General features: G+C 44.8%; 1 protein-coding gene across 1 annotated transcript; it reads right to left on the bottom strand.

The window, feature by feature from the left end:
• Positions 1 to 5,673: 5,673 nt before the first annotated feature.
• On the bottom strand, positions 5,674 to 15,422 carry LOC126533809 (uncharacterized). Its single transcript, XM_050181013.3, has 4 exons — positions 15,080 to 15,422; positions 9,472 to 9,588; positions 8,218 to 8,301; positions 5,674 to 5,781 (listed from the first exon to the last, which is right to left on the bottom strand). Exons 1-3 carry the CDS (start codon positions 15,332 to 15,334, stop codon positions 8,218 to 8,220), a joined length of 456 nt encoding a protein of 151 aa, XP_050036970.3. The 5' UTR covers positions 15,335 to 15,422; the 3' UTR covers positions 5,674 to 5,781.
• Between the last annotated feature and the right edge of the window lie 9,687 nt (positions 15,423 to 25,109).

Raw genomic sequence — 25,109 nt, 5'->3', positions numbered from 1 at the left:
TAGCGTTCTTAAATGATGATGTTATAACGACGAAAGCGTCAGGACAACGATATTTCGACAATGGAATGACGGCAAATATGTGAAGACAGTGGCGTGACGACGACGGCATTAGGAGAGTCGGATGATGAAGCTGAAGTGGCGACGATCACACGACCACGACTGCATGAAGATGACGGCATCACAACAGATGCATGGTAACGACTGTCTGACGAGGGTGCAATGATGGCGATGGCACGTCAACGGCGGCATAATCACGATTGAATAACGACAACATAGTTACGACAGAAGGACGAGGAAGGATTGACGTCGATGGAACTACAAGATCGGTGGGATGACTACGGCATGACGACAATTGCATGACAATGACTCTGTGACGAGGATGGCGGGATGGCGACGGAATGACGAAGTTGGATGACGAAGTTAGACGAGATCGATGGCACCATGACGATGGATGACAACGAATGAATGACGATGACTGTATGCCGACGATGGTATATATTATCGGTAAGAGGACAAGGGGATGAGGACGAGTATATGTCGACAATGGTGCGACGAGGGCTCTAATACCAAGTCTGTGTGGGGACGATGGTGTGGCGACGCTGGCGTGACAAGAGTTGGATGATGAAGCTAGAGTGACAACGATGGAACGACAACGATGGCATCATGATGAGAGCGTGACAACGAATGCGTCACGACCGTGTGACGACGTGACGTGGCGACTACTGCATGGGGAGAATCGGACGACAAAGCTGGAACAGAGACGATGCAACGAGCACGACCGCATCACGACCATAAGATGATACCTAGTGGCCCAAGCTATTAGACAACTTGGGTAACTGAGCCAGTGAAGAAGGATAGATAGATAGATAGATAGATAGATAGATAGATAGATAGATAGATAGATAGATAGATAGATAGATAGATAGATAGATAGATAGATAGATAGATAGATAGATAGATAGATAGATAGATAGATAGATAGATAGATAGATAGATAGATAGATAGATAGATAGATAGATATAGATAGATAGATAGATAGATAGATAGATAGATAGATAGATAGATAGATAGATAGATAGATAGATAGATTCAAAACGGCCTTAAGTAGGCAAATAATGCTAATTGCATTCAATACTAAGGCCACCGACGCTAACGTGTGCTCACCGGCCTTGCTTCTATGTCTTTGCTTTTGCTTGTTGGTGGTGCTCAAAAAAAGGTAGTCTCGAAACCTGCACTCACTAATATTGAAGTTCTTTATATTTAAAGGTTTTTTGGTTTTAGCGGAAAGAAATAAAAAAAAAGTTGACCGCCCTTGCACTACTGTGAAGACGGGTGCAAGCTAAGTTCGAGATCCGCGGCTCTTCACTGTAGGGACGCCTCGGCTTCGCGCTCCCTCACGGCGAGAGAGAGAGAGAGAGAGAGTGATTGTGAAGAGGAAGAGGCGCTATTTTCTGCAGCCCTTTAGGGAGTACGGCTCAGCGCCTTGGGGAAGGGGAGGGGGACAAAAAGACGAATGAAAGAAGAGAAGGGAGAGACGGTCGAGACGATCGCAAAGCTCAGTACCGTGAGGTACCACTGTCGGCGGTAGCCATGCGGCGCATTCACAATTTACACGACAGCCCGTGTCCTTCAAGAACGTAAGTAGGTGCCTGAAGGCGGAACCCTGGTCGGCACGTCGATGTCGAGCCCTTTCTCGAGCGAGTTGCTGGCGGCATTCATGAAACGTAGGCTGTTCTTCGGCCGAACGCACGACGCGCGGCCCGCTCCCGTTCCTTCAATGCAGCCAGCTGTTCGACAGAACGAACCAAACGCGGCCACCCCGTCTGATTGCCGGGCCTGAACCGGCCGGAAACGGCGGGCGCCGAGGCGATCGAATACGCGATCACACTCTTTCCCTCCTCCGGAGGGAGGGGATGCCTGTGATTTGCTCGCGCCTTGCGTTGCGTCTACTTCTTCTTGCATATAAAAACGCGCTTTAAATGGCGCGTACGACGAACATTCATGCAAGTCGCACTTGTTAATGAGTTGCCTAATTTAGTTGTTTCTTCCAATCTTTCTTCGCGTTTATGGGCTCATGCAATAAGTTTACATGAGGGTCCGTTTCCTCACAGAGTTCGGTTTTCCCCAGAATACTTGTGTTCTGTGTCTCGTAAAACGCTATACAAATGTTTACTGTTTATGCTATTTCCGCCACCATTTTAGCGATCACTATACATTAAAAGTCCAGGCCACGGTGTACTAAAGCGAGTTCGTAAAATGTATATATCCCCTTAATGCAAAACATTCGTTTATATATTGTATAGTGAATCCATACCGGTAATACCATGGCTAAAGAAAAAGGGCATCTTTGTCTCTTCTCTTAACTGCCGCCTTTGTGATGTGTCAGAGACAATTGAACATTGTTTTATTTGCTGCACCAACGCCATCCTATTTTGGGACGTCCGCGAACGGACTTAAAAAAAAAAGATTTTGAGAATGCGATACGTGCTACCAGCCTCTGATAATAATCCACCTTTCGATATGTTTTTTTCTCATGGGATTGCACAGTTTGTGGAAAATGCGAATGATGGACCCAAACGCCGGAACGGTTGTACTTACAAGGGTACATTTCATCCAGATGACACTACACCTAAAACATGTTTATGATGGACTCGATATGCAACCGGCTGGTACCCCATTTTGTTGAGGTGCCTATCCTTACCACCCTTCTAAATTGAAACCAGCGTTTCCACCCACAGTATGAACGCTGCCTTTTCTGTGTGTGACTTTCATCGTGCCCTCCATTCTCTGACTATGCACCACTGGTGAATGTCTGGTTGAATTCTATTGTAATAATTACCATGAAACAAAACAAAAAACCTTCAGTGGCTGAACCGGTAACCGTGGTGGTCCCGCAACGTGACAAGCAATTTCTTTTATTTTCGTGCTGCTTGAGTTCTTTCGAACGGCAACACCAACACCAGCGCTGACAGGAGTGAGGCAATACAAGCTTGGCCTGAAAAATTAAGAATTGTTCATATCCTTGATTTCACCTTTTTTTTTTTTTTGTCATGCCAGCCCATGGCGTCCGAGATTGGAGGCCATAGCTCGCGCTAGCTGTCGTGCAGAAGGAGCACTAGGCGTCCTCAGGAGGGCGGCGCACTTCCTGATGCAAGTTCTCGCCGAGTGACATCTCATTTTTTTATTATTTCAATAACAGTTGTATGGACACTCCAGGCGCATTTCTGCCGTCGCCGTGAAATTCCGTATGAGCGAAGGCGTGCGAGGATGAGCCGGCGAGCGCGGATAAACCTCGCGCGCGCGAATGAGGAACGGGGCCCGGATGCGTGCCCTCTCCTGTCGCGCGCATAGCAGGGGGTTGAGGCGTTCCTCTACGGAAGCTGGTACGGTGCCTCGTTGTCCTCTCGTCCGTCGCTCCGTATAGAGTGGAGAAAACCGCTGCGTCTCATTCAGTATTCAATGAGCATTCAAGCATGTACATACTTGAATCATGCATGCAACTCAATATCGGCACCAAGGCGGAATGGTAACAATGATAGGTTACAAAGCCGGAGCGCTCCTTGGAATCCTACTCAACACAGAAGGCTAATTTAACTTGTGTCACGGTAACTAATTTCGCTCGACATAAGACAGGTATTCGCTTTCTCACAGACCAGAAGCGTTTACTCATATACCTATTTAGAGTAAGTGCACCCAATCTGAACCTTCGTCGCGAGCTCTTGGCACAGTCCGCTTTTAAGGTACCTAGATATGCTTCTTGACAAGCATACACAAAAACTTTACAGACAATGATCGGCGGAGTTGTTGACGAGCCAGTTCGCTACAAAGCCAATGCGAGGGAACAATGGCTACAAGCATGCAAATATAACAGGCCGAGTGTTATAGCTGTTCTTTCCGCCAGTCGATAGATCCCGTGGGAACACATGGCGGACCCCTATTGGAGCGCTGCATAATCCTGTCGGAATATTTCAACAGAAGACTGCTTGGTGCGTCCTACACTTATTTTTGTTAACCATTTCGATTGAGCACGTTGGTCTTTATAGGTGACGTGACAGTGAAAGCGTGACGACATTATGGTATTTACAGGGTGGTGCGCAGTTGCCTCGAAGAGGGAAGAGATTGTACAGATGCCACAAACTGGGAATCGATGTTTTGCCAATAATTTTGCAGGTAGCCGGTTATGTAGCATTATTTGGGATTCCGCAAACCGATACCAGGTGGACCGACGTGTGTGTAAATTGAATGTGTGTGCGAGTCCCGAGCCTCCGTGCCTGACAACAGCAGCAAGCAGACGACCACGTTGAAGCCCATCGTATGGCAGCAACAGCATGATGTGTACGCTGGCAGTTCGTGACGAGCTTACGACATCGCAATTGTTGACTTCTACATAGTTGGCGGACGAGTCTAAACAATAACCAATTACGTATTATGTAATCGCACGTATCTGTGGCTATGCCGTGTATGAAAAAACTGCGATTACATTTGTTACCCCGATGAACAATTGTTAAAGCATGGTTAACCGTTCTAAGAGAAGATTCCCAAGGAAAGTGGATCTAGCCCGCAGCGGGCAGTATACACATATACGCTCAATAGCTAGAGCTGTAACAAGGAAGGAAAACTACGAAGTAGCACGGGGTGCATGCGACGAGTGTTTCAGAAAGCTGACTGGCTGTGAAACCATAAGTACTCGGGTGATCGTGGCCTAATCTGATGTCACGTGGCTCCCAATTTGTTAATTATAAGAAATGGCAACAAGGGTATGGTGCGTTGGTTGCAAGGTTTCCGACAAAAATTTTTGTGCCATCCAAAAGTAAGGTGTATTGGGATGTGTGCGATATTGAATTGCCTGTCCCTATGTAAAAGGCCATTGGCAGGGCAGGACACTGATATATTAAAACGATCGAAAAGAATTACGTGTAGTGCAGCAGAAAGATTTTTTCTTTAAACTACATACTAGCGCAGTGTGAGTAAGAACATTTATAGGAGAACGGATTTAGTTTTTACCGTGGGGCTCACATTGTCTTGCCTGTAATATGTTTTTCTTCACTGTTGGAAGTGGGTATAGTTTCGGGATCTGCTATAGCAAACGCCAAAGAATTTCCCGCTAGATCAATATGGAAGACGATTTCGGAACGTTGCTGTGACGGCGGAATACCACACAGCTTTATGATGCTGAATGGTCTGGATTATGCACGGCGCGGCATAATGGCGGAATTTCGCTGTGATCTGTCTAGTTGCTTGACGAGCGCAGGACCCTTCTTTTTAAAAATGTAAAGACTGCAAGAGTGCTTCCGACGGCAGAGATCTTGAAAACGCTCAGGAAATTTTAAGCAACGCCAGCGCAGCTAGACATAGGGTTCAAACCGTGGAATATTGTAATACTGTTTGCTGTACAATTGTCTTTTGTCTTGTGGTTAGCATGCGTTTCACTGTAACTATCGTGGCCCAGTGGTTAGAGCACCTAGCGTCCGCGCGACGGCCTAGGTTGGATTTCATCGTCGGTAGCAGATTCTTTGTTAAAGCTAGGCCAGGTAGCAGGCTATCCTTCAGCTGAAAAGTCCTTATTTATTGCCCATTCCGTGTTAAGCACTTAACCAGGAATGAATGTGGTGTCGGACAGGCCGCGCTTCACCGTTTCCATTCATTGTAGCGAGAAAGACAGGCTTCTTGAATAAGTGTTCATCACACTTTATTCACTCCTAAGTCTGCGGCTCACACACCTGGCAGGCTTGCGCTGCAGGGGGTCACAAAAGCGGAGTCTTGCTTGGCAACTCGTAAGTCTGAAAGGAAAAAGAAATGCGAATTTAGAAAAAAGCATGTCTGAATGGACCGGATGCGTAATCACGGGAAGTAACAGACGTACACCCCGGATGCAGCAGTAAACTTGGGGGAAGGCACTGGACGTCGTTAAAGTGACGAAGGCGCTGTGATGATGACCAGTGCGCTTACATTCGGGATCACGACAAACTGGCTTTGTGCACGAAACAGTCGTTCAACGTACCCGACTGCGCTTTGCACAGGACACTGAAAAAAAACTGCGCACGACTCAAATATGCAGCAAGCAGACAGCCAAGCCACGGAAAGCAAAAAAAAAAGTAACCGTTATGTTTATTTAAGATGAAGAATATATACCAGTTTCGCACGAAAGGCGAAGCACAGATTGCGGAAGCAATGTATGCGACAGCTTTACGGAGGGAGGATAGTAATATCGAGCAAGTAAACCTGTGAACTTGAAAAAGAAATTGGGTTTTACGTGCCAAAACTACGATTTGATTATTATTGTCGCCGTAGTGAGGGAATCCTGGTTAAATTTAACCGCACGAGTTTAACGTGCGCCCTATGCACCGCACATTGGCACTTATTGTGTAAACACTGTCTAACTAAATTAACGAGCATGGTATCACGTACGCACAGGTAAACATGCAAACATTTCTGTCGATGGCCGCGGAAATTAGCTATCGAATTGCCGGCGTCAGAAAGAGCGGTAGCAGCAACGAGCGAACTGCTACGAGAACACAGCATACGAAGCCACCAGCTCTCGGCGCACTTACTATTTGTACCGACCGCAACTATCTTGCAGCCGCCAAAGGTATAGAGCCTCCCGCCTCTCCTTCTCTGCTACGTTGCTCGCCATGAAAGAATGCGCGCTTTCTTCCCGCCGTCTTCGCGATCGAGACGCCATCCTTCTCGGCTCCCCTTTGCACGCTTTAACTAGCACTGACAGCATATGGTGCGGCTACTATGTTACCGCAGTTTATACAGAACATCTCGGCGACGCTAATACCGGCGATGGAGATGTACTTGTAGTGTCCACATAAGTGCTATCGCAATAGAAGGGAAATGAGACGTAAACAGAACTTACCGCAGTTGAGAGCCGAAGGCACATCTTTTGCAATGTGCATTACCAACTGCTGCTAGTTAAGATCCCACTGGTTTTTCTTGTACAGTGACAATAATGTAAAAAGCTGACTGGAGGATAACCTTTCGGGCAGCGTAATGCTTAAGCATCGCCCGCATGGTTTGGAAGGTATGGGTTTAGCTCTTACCTGAAGCAAGTTCCTCCTCCCTTATTTTCATAATTTGCTTTCCGTCAATTACCAAAAAAATATCGCCGCAGATTTCTTTACGCTTGATTTTCAGCGAACTGATGAGAGAAAGCGATCGGACTTGTGCTCATCAAGTGAAATGAACGCAATGTGCATGGACTTTACCCCTGCGAGTCGCGAAAGAAAGCTCTGCGACAGTATTGTTTGCGTAACGCTCTTGAATTCATTTCAGGGACAGAGAAACCATCTGAAAAGTAATATATCTTTACTGGTTTATAGATCAAAGAAATGAATTTCCATCGACGTGAACACAAATGGCCTTCCTTAGCGCAGGATTATACAAATTTGTTCTCGTTTGATAATATCGACAACAGCGTTGTAAGATAAACACTATGGCGCTTACCTTTTACTTCATTATGATCACGTCGAGTAAGACGGGTTACAAGCGCGATCAACGTGAATGCAGCGATGAACAACACAAAATGTTGATGCAACAATGTTTTCCGAAAAGCTAGGGTTACGGCATCGCGCCGCAGCACTGATGTCATGATCGGTCAGCGCAACTAGACAAAGCCGTGAAATAGTCGATCACAAGCGCTGTCCAACTGGCGTCTGAACGCTGATGTCAACTTTACCAGGCAAATGTAGTGCCTTGAATGCTCGGGCCACTTGCACGCGGGACCTGTATAACGCCATCGTCTATGCAGTGTGTGTTGTCTAGTGGCGAAGTGAGCAGCCAGGCAGCTATGCCCGTCAAAATCAAATTCTGGCATCCGAATTGAATCAATGCGCGCTACAGCAAAAGAAGGCATTGGAGCTTTCTACCAAACAATGTTGCAGCATTGGTTCCTCCGATAACAAATAGCATTGCGTTTTTTGTTGCCAACGATTCGTTGAAAAACTAAAGGGGATACTGACGTTGGCTCCCGCTGCGAAACATGTTCACGCTTTGAGCCGATAATTATTTAAAATGACGTCATACGGCTTAGTTGCTCTCCATGCGGCCCAAACTCAGCCAAAGGGTAGTGCAGATTTGCAAAGAGCAATAGACTAGCGTTTTGGTGCTTGATAACAGTTTGTATTTTAAGAATTTGACAAATGTGCACGTAGATGGACAGAGTCTCACCTGATTACCGTTGTGGATACTGTGATGAAGAAATTAATACATACCTATTCAAGGGGCTTGCACCAAGCTCGCTGGAGCAAAATGGCTTTGTCGTACATGAAGTACCTTGCCTGGCACAAACCATTTGCCTGAAATAAAGCAATGCATCTTTTTTATACAATTAGAGCGGAAAGGATGAGAATTGTGAACTATAGCCGGTTTATGTTCTTTATTGATGTTCTAAGTTTAGTCAATCATGACATGTAATGTAGCAATTTCTCTGAAGTAGTATTCGAAATGATGATAGTTCTTTTAGATAACAAAAATCGAATGACACAAGCATAAAAAGAAGTATTGCAGTATACAGGATCTCACGGGTGTATATGATGATGTTACGCTGTAGTTTGCGTTATATAGAATAGTGGTTATGTAGCATATGAGATATTTAACAGGACGGATCAAGTGCAGAGACCAATTCTGCAAGGTGCCCGAAAATTTGGTCGGGACGGAGCACAAAAATCACTCGCGTTGAAAATATATAATCATAAGTATACCATATTGTCGATGATAACCTAGGAACCACAAACAAGCTCCGCCCACAAATCCGCAGTGCACCTGCTTTTCATCACTGAGACAGACTCAGTAACCCAAGTTGACCCGAGTGTTTCAACCCTTCTCCCCTCACCACGGCAGCCCGAAGCGCTTGTGGATCACGTGACTTAAGAGGGGAAAATGGTTAGAGACGGATTTGGTAGATAAACAGTAAGAACCCGGAAAGCTCGTGAAGTAACCCAACAATGCGAATCGCATTAAAAAAAAAAAAAGGCCAGCACTGGGAACCACATATCAGTGGATCGTGTTTGCTCGAGCAGAGTTGCTAGTCGAGCACACGTGCTACCTCTTTGAAAAAAAGAGGGGCGAATATTATGGGGCAGAACAAAGGGCGAATATTTCACTATTTGAGCGAACTTTATGCCTAATCGCTTTCCTAGCTAAAAAACAAAAAAAAAAAGACAGGTTTTTTGAACAGAACCATGCGCTCCACTGAACTTGAGGCCATACTGTCTGCGGGGCCTTACATTTCTCGCTTGAGCGTCTGTTTAAACAAAAGTACACGAAGTCTATAGGGTGATGTGTCATACGAGGTGCTAAATATTGTAAATATCAATATGAAAACGGCATGTACACCAGTCCTTATGTTTCCAACTATATCTATTGTGTCGTGCTAGCATTATATAGTATAAAGAATGTGCAGAGACGCACATAAAATTTTGAAGTAAGGTTAAACAAGGCCACTTCGTGTTTGTGGGCGTCCTTACCTTGGACACAGCGGGCGGGCAAATGGCCGCGGAGTAGGCGCCCGGGCGAATGCAGGCACTTCGGGCGGTCATGAACTCCACTCGAATGATGGCCCCTTTCGACACATCGTCGGAATGCTTTAAAGAAATATAGAACGAGGCAGGTCAGTGACAGGATGGCCACCCAGTTTCGCGAGCTTATGATAGCAGTGGCAGAGCGAGTGCAAAGTATAACTAATTTGCCTTGGCACAAGACATACATGCAAAAGCGAAGAATCTCATTAGTGAAAGTTAACTCATTGCTGCTTATGTTCGTACAGTTTCGGCAGATTACTTCTGCTTCTCGCAAACTAGCATACACGGAAACAACATATACATGGCCAGCAGTAGCTGCAATAGAGCTGTTGAGGGCATTGTGCAGTGGTTTCCCCTAGCTTGAAAACGTCAGATCGGTTTGCGTTCACATTTTTGTAAGTAGTAATAGATAAGAGTCAGTGTAAATAAATTGACCATTGCGCAGTTGCAAGAAGCTAAGTGGCAGAAAACCTGCGTTCAATTAATTTCATGCGCTCTGTTTGAACTCTGTATTACAAGGTGGCGTCATAGCCGCCGTTTCGATATAGTATTGGATATTACTCGAAAATTCCTGCTAGTAAAGGTGAAATGTACTTTTGTTTGATCAATTCTCTACGTAGTTTTTTGAGTGCTGCGATTATTTCCACTGAGCACGGAATAATGTTATGTCAATAATGTTATGTCACTTGACCTTCGTCAAGTGAATTAGTTTTGATTTGGTGCTTTTCATTTTGTGAGCTGTGCATCAATCAACACTAAGCGATTTCTCATAAACAAGGATGCTTTGCCAAAACGAGTAGCAATGCGCATAAGCGATCGTTCCCTGCATAATTTCTTTTTGTAACACTATCACCGGATCACATAAAGGTACGCGAAAGATGACAGACTAGTGCACACGTCATATGGAAGTCGGCACGCGAACACATGGCGAACATTTTCATCGCCAACATTTCGCGCGGCCTGGCGGTGAGATGCAATATGAAATGAAGGTAGTGGTGGCATTATTCGTACGGCTTGCACCCCTGCCAATGCATTGAAATAATCCACAGCCTGCATTAAAAAAGTATAGATTGTCTTGAAGTGTAGGCGAACGCAAGGTACAAAGATGTGAAAAATTGTACTAACCACAATTTCAAGTGGCTGAACGATTGCAGTGTCAAAGATGCCTCTAATAACTGTAGAAAACTATAGCGCATCACTGTAGTGTGTTTCAAAGAAAGATAAACAACGCAGTCAAATACACTGACGATACACTGCGGGACAGTTGCCTTAGCGCTAGCGTCGTTGCTGAGCGCCGAAAAACCGGTGTCCTGTGGCGGGACCGAAGAAAAACAAGGGCGGCAAGTTAGTTTCATAACAGAAAGAGAAGGTGAAAGTGGTGAAGTCAACATACGTAGCCCGTACGAGTTCCTTCGCGGCACCAACCAATAAACGTGTACGAACTCCCAAACATTTTTTTGCAACTGACTTGATCAGAGATTGGTACTTCACTAGCGTAAATTTAGATAGATTCTACACAGGTGGCCATTACCCACGAATGTTGCGGTTGTCCTGGCCGCGTATAAGCACAGCGCCGTGGGAATAATTTATTTCGAAATATTCGTTAGAGAAACAGCAGCGTGTTTCACTAGAGGTAACAAAAAAACGAAGCAGCAAAATTATTCACACCAGTATGGTTCTGATGAACCGGCTTCTGGATTTTCTTACGCAGATAGGGCGCCCCAAGAATATGAAAATTCACTGGAAGCGGAAGAAAAGCACGAGAACCTCATCGATAATTCTATACGGCACTTGAACTTTATCGACTCACAAACTGAGGCTCGTAAGTGGTGCATGATAATGCAGAGCACAACAGAAACAAGGACAGCGACAAAGTGATGTCTTACGAGTGTTTTGGTAAGGTGCATATCAACATGAGAACACAGAAGAAAAGCAAAGCTAACAAAACAAAAAAAGGCGGAAAACCGTTTTTGCGGTTGTACTCTTAGAAAAGTTTATACCCTTTGGTGCTTATCGTGTCCCAGAAGAATAATCAAATGTCTTACCGGCATTTCCTTCCTTTAAGAGGAAGCTTTAGCTTGGCTCTAACTCTGATGCGGCCTATTCGAAGACATGTAGAACGCTTTTCCGAGGTATCCCCTGGACCGATTTAATCAAAAGAGAAAGCTAAATTCTAGTAAATGTCGGAAACAGAATGTCCATATAGGGCGTGAAGTTTGTGAACAAAATTTTGAAGAATATGCAAGTTCGAAACACGCATGAATTTTACAAATAGCTGCGCATGAAAAAGGTAACGCAGATCTTTAAATGCAATCCATTAGATCATTCAAAACGGACTGATTGGATATGTCAATTTATATCTTATGTTAATTTGTTAAGTTGTGTACAATGGTTCTGCAAAAGGTGCATTTCCATATTACTGAATTTGAGATTCATGTTTAACATCAATTTTGTCTGCTTTAGACGTACTATCATATGCAATTCACAGAAGTGATATTCCTTGCCGAGTTACAGCTTGATAGTTTCGTTTTCTGGAAATTTTTGCCAGTGTAATAAAGGAATGATCTAAATATCGAATTCGATACCAACAGTCACTAAGAAGAACCTTATTTATTCACTCAGTAGATTTTAAGCTCGTCAAATTTGGTGCAGTGCGTCCAAAGAAAAACGAATTCTCCTTTTACATGTGTTTAGATGGGAGCGCCTGAGCTTAAGCTACCTCTTAACACTGCGAGCCCGTTACTTACGAGTCACGAACGGCTTGCGCGTCATCAGCATGACACAGCATTAGCATTCTCGCAAAGAAGGTAGCAAGCGCTTAGTTTTCAAGAAAGGAAACGCAAGCAGCAAGGCAGATGGCGATTATTGTGAGACAAGATGAGCCCCAAAGGGCACAAACTTTTTTTTTAGTGTACGCCACACTGAAGATGCTGACGAGAGCCGCATTTTTGCCAGGCATGCGTGTTAAGCCAACATCATCTCGCACTATCTCCAGATAATGTATTCCTTATTTAATAAGGATAGCGATTGTAAGACATGCACTACCAGATCCTGCCTACATTTTTTTTTTTTGCGTGCGCATGCGCCCAATGAACTCCACTGGGAGTTCGCGCTTGTGCGTGCAAGCGCTAGGGCAGGTTGTCTCATGGTCTATGCGCTAAGCCCACCTAAATTACGCGCGAGAGGATATGCAGGTATTACAGCGAATCAACTTATGCGGAATCTGTTCCGTCATTGTCGGGCTTAACTAAAGCTATCATCATCAGCAGTGGCTCGATCGTCGTCATCGTCTTCGAAGTCTGGCTTTCTGGCGCCTCTTGGCGCTACCGCTCTCGTGCCACTGTTACCGCGTTCGTCGTCGTCTTCCACAGCTGGCTCCATTGCCTCTCGTCATTCCAGCGTAGAAACTAGCGTCTATCCGCGTAATCGGACGGCCACGTTTACGGCGGTATCAGCCATTCCATGTTGTGGCGGGGGCATGAAGGAAGAAAACTTCATTCGACTGATCCATTCCTTCGTTCTCAGCCACATCGCTTACGTAGCCGCGTACCACAACTGGTACGTCGCGGAAAAGAACAATATCAATACGCTCATAAGTGAAACGTACAAGATAGCCCTGCGCCTCCCGGAATCGACGAGCACCGAGCTCCTGGCTCAGCTGGGCATATACAACACCCTGGAAGAAATAGCCGCAGCACAACGCAGCTCGAACGCCTGTCGACCACCACGACGGGAAGGTAAGTACATTATTAGCACGCTCGGCATAACGTACCACAACCAGCACGGCGAGAAAATGCAATTCCCCAACAAAATCAGATACACCATTGCGGTGGCAAACATCCCAGGAAACGTGCACTCCGATTACAACCGCGGTAGAAGGCAAGAGCCGAGGCTCTGTTCCGTTCATTCGGCAGGGAGAGAAACGCACGCTTTGTCGACGCAGCCGAATATGCGAACGGCCAAAAATGCACCGCCGTAGTCATAGACGCAGAGTCAGAAATCAGAACCACATGCAGTGTATACACGAAACACTGAAATAGCGGAGGAAGTAGAGATCGCGCTGGCACTCACAGAACAGGAATGCGAAGTCGTACTAAGGACCTGGCAAACGGCAGTGAAGAATTACGCCAGAGGCAGAATTTCCAAGGAAGCCCTGTCCATTCTGGCCAAAGCGGGCAGATCCAAAACCGCGAGCTTGACAATCATATGGTTCCCCGCGCACGTCTCCACGGAAGGAGGCGCGCTCCCGAACCTAAACGAGACGGCGCACCGGACGGCGGGAGACATGACCCGCCGCGCCGAAGAGTGCAACGCCTCTCGCACGATAGTGAATACTCCTCGCCCAGAACGGGACAGGCTCGCCAGATACAACGACATAACCAGTGCAAATCTAAACGCCAGAAGGATATATCCACCGCCGAGTCCCAAATTGAACAGGAGGCAGGCCGTCGCCTGGAGACACTCCGTCTCAAACGTATCTTCCCAGATAAGCATCAGGACGACACATGCAAATTGTGCCAGGAAGGACCAGCAACACTCAAACACATGTTGTGGAAGTGCTGTGTAGTTACAGGAAGTATGGCAGTTGCTCCGGAGACACTGTCGTCGAGGTGGGCCACCGCTCTGCGCATCTCAGATCTCGGAATCCAGACGTGGGTAGTGCAGCAAGCACGTAGTGCGGCGATGAGGCAGGGCCTTGACGTTCCCCCGTGGGAGACCCGAGACCGGGTCGCGTTAAACCGTGCCGGACGTACAAGAAAGTTGTATCCATACATCCATCCATCCACCAGCTATGACGGACTGATTTAAATTTGAAGCAATTTTGAAGAATCACAAGCGGCAATGCCGGGCGGATGCTGCTAGCAATACCACCGAACAAACTCGAGACAACGAACGCAAGCGACAACGGCGGACCGCGGTCATACAGTCACTGACGTTCTCTCCGTCGCAGCCGAACGTGTGTGTAACCTCATTAAGAAAGAGTTCAATCGTCAAACCAATCCAAGTAATCGTGAAAACAATTGTAGCGGCCGTATCTCCAGTGGTGGCCTTGCGCCAAACATTAAGTTTTGGATTAGTGGTTCCGCACATTGCATGCCAGCTACAACTATGGGAAGACCACGAGCAGCACGTAGTCCTGAGGAAAAAGCTACCTACCGCGAGCGTCAGCAAGATTTCGCTCGTGAATGGGCTCGTCGTCGTACAGTCTGCCTCACGCGCAAAAGAAAAAAAAAAAGCCCATGCAGAACCGAAACAAAAAAAAAAAAGCATTCCTAAAGCAGGCTAACCACGCGAAGCACGCAAAAGTAAAAATGAGGTGGAACAATGGCGAAACAAAATGTTGACAATATGGATTGCGTTCGAAGTTTGACTTGCATGGTGGAACGCTCGGTGTAACTATCACAGCTTCGCTGTTCGACCATATTCAAGGATTGGAAGGGGCGGCGAAATTTTTGGGTCTCTGAAACGTAGTTTAAGAGTGCTGTAGGCAATAATACGGACTTTTTTTTTTTTTTTTTTTTTACTGGGTGGGCACATAACGAACGACACCCACCTGGACTGCGACGCGAGTCATTTCAAGTAGAGCGTTCAGGTAGCCCGAGCGTGGCTGGTTGGCGGATAACTTCAGAACAGGCTCCGTGTACGACTCGAACGACGTGTTCTTGACAAGATCGGATACCAAGGTGCATACGCCTGGCGACACCCGGTCGGTTGGATGCCGCACGCAGCCTTCGAAGAAGTCTGGGTGCTTCCGCATGCAGATGACTGCTGCGCACATCAGCAGAAGCACGATGAACTTCTTCCCCATGGTGTCTGAACTGCTCGGAGGCCTCAGAAGAATTGAACTGGCAGAGGTAAGACGCGAAATACTGGCCGTGCTGGGGCCTGTTGGCCTCATTTAAGGCTGTTCTGAAGGGGAGGGATGGTCTGAAGATGGCGCTGGTGAAGCTAATGGCAAGATGACTTTGCGGTCTAGACGGCCATCGCACGGTGACGGAGTAAGCGTTTCCTTCTTTTTTTAAGTTCTACAGGCGTCAGTGCAACTGTACACAAACACGCACAGCTACGCATGCGCAATTCGTACAAAAAGGCAATATTGTTGGACAAATGGCTTTGCGGTCTGCACATGCCTGAGCAAGGGAACAATGTGTCAGGGAATTTGTCCGGTGCCGTTTTTCTTAACTCTAATTCACATTTCTGCGACATATTATGGGGCAACCGATAGGATGCGCAAAAATGATCAACTATGCTCAAGAACGAACGTTTGCTGTTACTTTGCTTTTCGAATATTCGGCTAATGCACGCGTAGAGCATTGGTCGCGCAAGAAAATGTTGACCGTAGGCAACTTCATAGGCGTGCATAAACACGGGAAACGTTAAGGTAAAGACAGTGGCACCAATTTATATAGGCCGATACGTTGAAAAGAATGCGTGGTGTCAAAGTTTCGTTTACTACTTCACATAGCAGAGGCTTCTTGCGTGAATCAAGCAGGCTATTTAATTCGTATTTATTTATTTCTATTTATGCAAGAACCTACATCGGTCAGTTCGGCAATGTTGTAGTGAGGTCAGCACAATCACAAGAATGACAACGCTGGAACAACAAACACAACCGTCGCTTGCATATTCAATTAAAGCACTATGTTGCAAAAATTAGGAAAACCATTTTCGTTAACATCCAAATATGTTGAACTCCCGCATACAGTCGGGTCTACTCGTGAATCAGGAAGAGCAAAAAAAAAAAAGGAAATGAGTGCGAAAAGTTGCATCCGGACGAAATCTTAATTCTTAAACTTTTGCGCTATGATAATTCCTGTGTGATGTATAGTATGTACTGATCAAGCACAAGTTTTAACAATAACAGTTTCATCATTAAGAATGTAATAGAAAAATGTTAATTGCCAATATTTTCTTCGATTCTCAAGAGCTTTCCAACCCAGTTTCACCCTCAGTGTTATTGATATGAGTATCAATGGTATAATTGAAAGTGGTAAATCCTGCAGCACGCGTTATGCTCAACGATGTATGCGTTAGAGCTTACAAGTTAGCGTATTGCCATAAGGATGCCATTTGAGGACTCGTTGCACATTGATGACATACAGAACTTTTTAATGATTTTGGAAACAGATTTGAAATTACGCTTAATGAAACTTAAAAAAAAAACATTGGCTTTACTTGTTATATGGCATATATGTTTACTCCAAGGTATGCCAGAAAAGAAATCACCACAAGGGCACTTAAAATGTTCAATGCAGCCGAGTGAGGTAGCAGATAAGCTGTAAGAACAATGGGAGTTCCTTGTTAACTCAGAAAATAATACGTACTTACGTTCAAACATATTTTTTTTATGTTTTTCACCCCAAATCAAAATTTTGTAGTCCCGTTTTGAGAGATAAATGTCATTCGGGCCTCGCATAGATCTATAAGAGATGCAGTCATTCGTGTACTGTTTGTGACATTTCAACATAACAAGTCGAGCAAATAATGAGTGTCAAAAAGGCAGCGATCCTAACACTGAACCACTGGCACACAAAAAGTCACCTCAATATACCAAGAAGAACCGTCTTTGACAAGTCAGGTAAGTGCGCCACCGTCCAATAACAGAAGCAGGCAAGCCTAAAATTGACAATTTGTGTCATAAAATGGTAAGCGTAGCCGTACCAAATGCGTTGTGAAAAATCTAGGAATACCAAATCGACTTGAAGCCCTCTATTGTGTAAACTTAAGAGATCATAACAAAATTGAACTAATTGTGTAACTCACAAAAAAATCACATTTAAAAGCATGTTGAACTATACAAAATAAGTTATTTGATTTTGAATGTTTCCTAATACTCTTATAAATTACATGCTCAAGGCGTTTACAGCGGTTACATGTCAGAGAAAAGGCCTGTATTTAGCGGCAACATTTTTAATAATAGACTTTGGCATTGGGACAACTTTAGCAAACTTCTATGCAAGCGGGTGTTCCTGATCGTCTAGAGATTTAGAAATCAAAATAGGGAGAAAGTGTTCAAAGGCTCTTACACATCTATTCAATAGGTGATAGAAAAGGATGTCATGCTGTGGCGTCCCGTTTGAATTGAGGCCCTCAGGAAGAGAGCATGCACTGCTTGCACTAACAAATACGTCCACCATAAATTGAAAAATAGGATGAGTTCATAACGGCATTTTTCTTAAATAATTTCAGTAAATACAGTTTGAAAATACTTTCTAAAATAGGCTGCCTTGTCTGCATCTTCCGGTAAGTTTACTTAGTGATAACTTATGTCAGAGATACGAACTGAGTTCATCTTATTTGATTGCACATATTCACATACCCCCCTAGAGTGAGTATAGGATTTTCCGTCTAAGAGAATCAGAAAGTTGTTGTTAGCATTTTCTTCTATTTGCTTTTCTCGCTCTGGTTATTTCGCCAAGTTTATCACGAACAAAAGCACTCTTTGTTATCCAGACAAAACAGTGCTCTTTAACATAACGTCACTAGGTACGCCGTGATCCAGGGAATATTGACCCTACGCTTCCCTGAAACGATATTGGAAGGAACACGACAACTGACAAGACAAACGAACTCTGATTAAAAAAAAAGATCCCCTACATTCGTAATTTTTATTACTAAAGCACACTAATTAAACTTGGGAAATTCGGACCACATCACATCATACTTTCCCCTCTCTTAAAGATATGTCACTTGCGGATACATGTTTTATCTTCATAGTCTCGCTAATTATACTACTGACAACTACTCTATCGTTACTAATGTCTGTCATCATTGTAACTGATTTTGTTGGTGAAGGGTGGGTGTCGCAGTTTTGCCCGAAAGGCCAAGCATCAATTGCGATAACAAATTAACAGAGAGCCATACGAAGTAAGAATAGTACTTTTATCATCCATATCAACTTCTAAGCACTCGCTGGCTAACTAAATTAACAAGCATGGTGTCAGCGCGTACACCAAGCACGAACACATCACACTCGATGACCGCGGACACTCGCTGTCAAGACGCTGGCGCTAGGAAGCGCGGTAGCAGCAGCAAGCGAAATGACCTCCGTGCTGTCTATCACTTCGACGCAAACTGAGCGCCGAGAGAACAGCACGCGCAAAGCCACGAGCCGTCGACGCACCTAGACCATAGATGCCTAGACTCTGCCGTCAACGCTGATCCATTTCTAGGTACGGCCGCGCGACCACGCGCAGCCTCCAACATACGCAGTTGCAGCCTGAGTAAAACGTCGCACCCCCTCACTCCCCTCCTACCGGCACCTCGCAACGTTGGGTGCCTGACGCGCGACGGAAGACGGCGCCCTTCATTCCCGCTTGCTTCGCTATCGCGAGGGCGAGACAGAGCCGCCAATCGCCGGCTCCCCTCGCACGCTTTCACTCGCACATACAGCGTAGAGTGCGCGACGACGGTGTTATCGCCCTTGGACTTTATACGGAACATCATGGCGATGCCGACGCCAGAGAATGCGCATAGAGTGTCCATATAACTGCTATCGCTATAAAACAATTTCTAGTATGTTAGCAAATGGCTCATTCTACCGTGTGGCGGAATTGACAAACTAATGTTATGTGTCGCTACTCAGCCCATCGGCTGAGATGAACGTGTATTGCCGTGTCTATTCTTCCCTGTACTTGGGGCAGTAACCGTTGCCAGGCGTGTATTCTACAGCCTGCAAGCCTGGACCTGGGCTTGGACTTGGACACCTGTTGCCCTATCATCAGGACCGACCCAGCTCTGGAGGGCCTCTTCTGCCTGCTGCTAAGAATCCGCCTGCCCGGAACACCACCTCCCGACCTGCAGTGCAGCCCGGGAAGGGGCTTCCTTGGCTCCCCCAGCAGAACTGCAGATCAAGCCTGTGCCACCTAGATCGCCAGCGCCACTCATCGCAAGTTCAGCGAAGCTTCCCAGCTACCGAGGAGCCGGCACTACTTGCTGATCTTTGAACTCACGAGAGATTGATGATGATGATGATGATGATGATGATGATGATGATGATGGCATCCCCTTTGAAAGGGGCGGTGACAAATAGTCAGGCAGCATGCTTGATTTAATAAACTGCGCCATGCATGTTTTGATGTTGCATGTTTGCATACATCTCCTTAATCATTGCCCCCTTCAAAATCTGCCCTGCACCGCTAGCTATGGCTGTAAGAGACCCGGTCGTATCAATCTCTTCCCTGCTTTTTTCTACCAATATAGTAAATGTGTTTTGCTTATCTCGAGTGCTGACCTGTTGACGCTTCCATCCACTTTAAACCCAGGCGCTTCTAGGAGGTGCACGTTATCTACGGTTCTCACTTCGTGAATCTCTTCGCATTCCATTAGGATGTGCCGAGTGGTCTCTGAATTTTCGCTGCAGCACGCATGCCTCGTCTAACAGGCATACACACGCAGGCATAACAGGCATACACATGCCTGTTATGTTTTTGTCCTTGGGCAAAGGGCTGGAGCCACAAATAACAAGTCACCGCCCTTTGGGTGTCGTACATGTTTCCCATATAATTTCTTTCTTCTCCTTCTTGTAAATCTCTATGGTCCTTTCTGTTTCCATTCTTTGCATCGAAATAACTGCCTCTGTTTCTCTCACTTTCTTTCTGACGAGTCCTGCCTGTCTATTTATAATCAACTATCCGGTACTTGGTCGCCAACTTTCTTGACTTCTTGCTCCATTCTGTGTCCACGCTTTTCACGTACAGACACTTGTGCACTTAAGTTGTCCATTCATTTTCATCCTTGTTCGTGAGCATTTCCCCAAACAAATCTTTTGCTCTGTGCTTCTCTGACTTCCAAACACGCCCAATCCGTGTCACCCTGCACTGCGTCATTTGCGGTTTTGCCGCGTGCTCCCAAATCCATCCGGCTTACTGATCTTCGCTGAAATTCCAACCCCGGCAAGATATTCGATTTTAAGCATAGAATGGCATTTGGGAGCGTTAGCGCTGGTACCATTACTCCTTTACAGATTCCACGCACCAGCTCATAATTTTTGTGGTCTCAGGGTGCTATGTGTTTCAGTATTGCAGCATTCCGCTTCCCCTTTATTTTCAGATTCTCTTGGTTTGGGCTAGAATAAGTATTTCTTTCATTTATGTACAGGCCGAGGCTTTTATATTGATTTACTATGGGTATGACTTGCTGTAGAATTCACACCACGCCACTACTCGTCTCGGCATCAGGAGGAAGCTGTAGCTCGGGCGCTCCCATCTTAATACATGTAAAAGGAGAATTAGTTTTTCTCGGAAACCACAGCACCAAATTTGACGAAGCTTGTTGCATTTAAAAGAAAAACTTAAAATACAGTGACTGTTGGTTTCTAATTTTTGATATAGGGCATCGATTTTTTAATAAAGAATGGCGAAAATCGCAAATATTCAGAAAAAAAAACCCATCACGTTTACAACTATGTAACTCAGCAATGAAAAGCGATATCCCAATTCTGTGGATTGCATATGATAGTACATCTAAAGCGAACAAAATTGATATGTTGCACATGAATAAAAAAAAAGTTCAGTAATATGGAAATACAGCTTTTGTAAAACCCTTGTAAACAACGCAACAAACTCACGTAAGATATATGTTGACATATCTTATTTGTCTGTTTTTAATGCTCTAATGAATGCTGTTTACAGAGCCCCGATATCTCTTTTTTTTATGCTGAGATATTCATTTATGAACTTCGTGCGTCTATAATTTTCAAACTTTTGAATTTTTGAATATACTTCCAATAAAATTCAGACCCTAAATCGAAATTCCGCTTGAAACAGTCACTAGAACTTCACGTTCTCTCTCAAATGCAAGAAATGTCATTAAAATCGGTCCAGGGGTTATCTGAGAAAAGGGTTTTTGCGTTTTGCATGCATTTGAATAGGCCGCGTTGGTGTTCGGCCCGAGCTAAAGCTTCCTCTTAAAGATCATAATTCTGGATTTCTCTGTGATAAACTTGTGGGCAAGGTTTGTTGCTGTGTAGCCACAGATATTCGCAAGTGCTTGCAACGGTATTTTATTGTCCGTTAGTAGAACTATGTCGTCCGCATGCGTCAGTCCAGGGAGCTTCTGTTGCACCATGTGTCCATTACGCATGTAGGATAAATTAAACAATATATTGCTGTTCTCCAGTCATCTTTTCGTGCCCTTAACATAAAGCCTGAACAACATTCGAGAAAGAGGACATCCTTGCTTAAGTGGTTGATGAATTCCCACCATTTTATTTACTTTTCGACCTTCCCATACATGTTGTACTCGGTTGCCCGTGTATATCGCTATCAGCAGCTCCACGAAATCGTCCTCTATGCCTGCGTACTTAAGAATATCCGATAACAATTCCCTCTCTACGTTGTCTTAGGTTCCTTTAACGAAATCGTCCTCGATGCCTGCGTACTTAAAAATATCCGATAACAATTCCCTGTCTACGTTGTCTTAGGTTCCTTTAACATCTAGAAATGCCATCGATAAAAGTCTATTCTGAGCTACTGAAATTTCTATGCACTGAGTTAGCACAAACACATTATCATCTAAGCCTAGCCTGAACCCCCCCCCCCCCCCTCCCCCCATTCTGCAGTTAACCTAGTACACCATTTTTTCTCCACCCACTTCGACAGTTCCAATTTTATGGCTTGCATTGACATTCTATATATCATTGACGTTACTATAACTGGCCTGTACGAGCTCGTCTTGTCTTTATCATCTTTGCCTTTGTAGATGAGGTTCATCTTGCTTTCACGCAATCCAAGGAAATTTTCTTCGTTCTAATCGCGCTCTATGGCATTAGTCACCAATGCCTTGCTCTTTGGACCGAGGTATCTGATTAGCCGTATTGGGATTTATTCGGTTCCTGCTGCCGTATAATTAGGGATATTTTCTTCTGCTTTTTTCTGTGAAAGCTTCCTGTGCTAAATATTAATACCTCAGGCTTCTCTGTTGCTAGATTTTTTAGCGACTGAACTGCGGTTTCTTTCATACCGAAGTTATCCCTAATAACGTCTGTGATGTGCCGCAGCGCATCGTCTCCTTCGTAGATGTTACCGTCTTCATCCCTTACAGCCGTTTGCGAATATTTTGTAGGTCTGAGTGCTTTTATATAGTTATAGAAGTTTTTTGGGACGCCTTTGTCGTTCTTGCTAATGTTATGTACCTAACGTTCACTTGCGCATTTAATTTCCTCTTGCACGAGCTCATTCACCACCATATCTTTTAGTCGGTATTTGTTCCATACAAGGTGGACCTCCTCTTCGTGTAATCTCAACTTATTGGCTTCACCATGATCCCTAGACGCCTGCTCACGCTCTTCTATAGCTTGCTTTGTTTCCTTATCCCACGATTTACGTGGTTTCCTCTTTCCAATGCAACAATATTATTTTTGCCGTATCTGCCTTATTTCCTGCTGCATAATGTATACCAGTTCCTTATATTCCTAGACTCTGTTGGAAAAGCCTCTATTATCTTCTCTGTGTTTATTTCCAACTCTTTTATTTTCTCTTAATACATTTAAAAAAATTCTGATGCTATTGGTTCGTGTTTTGCGTTAGTGTCTCTCTCAAACTTTAATGATAGCCATCTATAATTGCTACCCAGGCTATTTTTTCCATGTTCGTCTATTATCGTTTGGTCTAGTTATCTATAGACCCTCTCTAAGACTAAGGTATAGTCTATACATGACGGCATGTTTCCGCGTTGCTGCGTTACCTGTGCATGACACTTCTTTTCCCTGGTAACTGCTACAAGGTTGCATTCATCACACAGATCCAGCAGTAGAGAACCGTTGTAACCAGTATATCCGTCTATATTGCCCGTCTGTGCGTTCAAATTTCCCACTGATGTAACCTGGCCCGATTTCTTGAGTTCATTAATATGGATTCTATTGCAGTCAATAAATTCCTTATTTTATCTGTGCAAATCACTAGCAGTGCATACATAAGCTACTCCCAGCCACATCTTTTTACCTTGCCATGTGCCGCTAACCCATAAATGCTCCCTTAATGTCTCTATTACTATTGGCCACTTCAGACTTCGCCTAATTAGCCTGCCTGAGACTCCCCCGTTCCTTGACTCAGTTATTCTGTTGCATCCTTCCCATACAAACTTGTCAGTAATAGGTGGCTGCTCAAAATCTCGCAGTTGCTTTTTGGTCAAAGCATACACGCTAATCGCTTCGTCATTCAGCTGTGTTTAGATTTCTAGTCATTGTTCCTGCTTGTGAGCACCGTACATGTTTATCTATTACGTTTACCTCCTCCATTCTTGTCATTATTGCGTTTTTTCCTAACTCCTGGTTTATTGCTGTGCCGCTACAGTAATGCTGACGCTTCCTTCTTGATTGTGTGGGGCTCGCATAAAAAAGCTACTCCCTCGCCCCCTCCCAATCGACGCCTTACCGTTTGCCTGCGGCAGCAATGATGTTCCACATCCACTGCCACGGTTTGTGAGTGGCGGCGCTGGCTAACACTCCCAAGGTTATTTCTAGTAGTAACACATAAATATCCAAGAAAGTGGATGGGGAAACCGCGCCGCGGTAGCTCAATTTGTTAGAGCATCGCACACGTAATAAGAAGACGTGAGATCGTTCCCCACCATCGGCAAGTTGTTTCTTCATTCAATTTTATTGCATTAATTTGTCATTTCTTTAATTCAATTAGTAAGTACAAGTAATTTCCCCTATGTTTTCCTTGGTGTCTTAGTTTGTTGGTTTCTCATGATATGATTAGTAAAAATCGGGCACCTCGGTTAGCCCCCTTTCTTGCTCTAACTGATTCACTTTACAGAAATGTGGTACCCATTCACAGTGGAAACTTCAAATTTGATTCAAGTCTGACGTACCTATAATAATAAAGTATTTCTTAAACTTAAGAGCGTTATATTCTATAGTAACCTTAGAAGGCACTATTTTTTTAGATTAACATTTTTATAATAGCTGTCGAAAAATGGGTTTCTATAACATAGAAGCAAGAAGTTTATAAGTCTACAATTTTAAGAATTTGCTAATAGCATATATGTCACAAATTCAATACCTACCTGCTCCAGTCACTGATATTGAGTGTGTTCGAATGCCACAAACCACATTCAAATCAGGGCAGGCGTTGAGGAGAAAAGCAATCTTTCCTTTTCTACATATTTAAATAGTAGCTCGCGAGCTTAAGCTTCCTCTTGAAGAGCCACTAAGCAACCTCTGACATTTTTTTTTGCACATTTCAAGCACATGGATGCATCACGTCGAGAATGCAATGACCATTATCTCTGGCGAATGCTACAGCGCTACGTACCTCGGAACTCTTCAAATTGAAAAAAAAAGAGTCTAGTGCTAATCTCCTGGCCTTTCTGGTGCCTCCTGCGCACGTCGTGATGTCAGCAGGGCGCTCTAGGTCACGTGACCAGGGGTAAAAGCTGTCGATTTGTCGGTCGCCGAGAAACAACAGCGCCAACATGACAGGAAGTGACTGCGTGTTCCGAGAATGGACGGGAGGGGGGGGGGGGGGGGTTTCGCCCAATATGTGCCACTGAACCTTTGATGAAGCTTCTCGCTGAGGGCTCCTGGGGGCGGGTAATGGCCTTTATTCTAGCGTGCTGACACGACCCTCCTCAGGTCT

This window comes from Dermacentor andersoni, chromosome 7 (assembly GCF_023375885.2).
Source record: "Dermacentor andersoni chromosome 7, qqDerAnde1_hic_scaffold, whole genome shotgun sequence".
Lineage (NCBI taxonomy): Eukaryota > Metazoa > Arthropoda > Arachnida > Ixodida > Ixodidae > Dermacentor > Dermacentor andersoni.
The sequence above is the reverse complement of the archived record's forward strand: the minus strand, read 5'-3'. Positions and strand labels throughout refer to the sequence as shown.

What these genes read in the sequence shown, in the direction of transcription:
- LOC126533809 (XM_050181013.3), bottom strand. Translation starts at nt 15,334, where the DNA reads ATGGGGAAGAAGTTCATCGTGCTTCTGCTGATGTGCGCAGCAGTCATC. An exon ending in TGACTCGCGTCGCAGTCCAG is followed by an intron (nt 9,589 to 15,079) that starts GTGGGTGTCGTT and finishes ATTTCTTTAAAG; the next exon opens with CATTCCGACGATGTGTCGAA. An exon ending in GCCCGCCCGCTGTGTCCAAG is followed by an intron (nt 8,302 to 9,471) that starts GTAAGGACGCCC and finishes GCTTTATTTCAG; the next exon opens with GCAAATGGTTTGTGCCAGGC.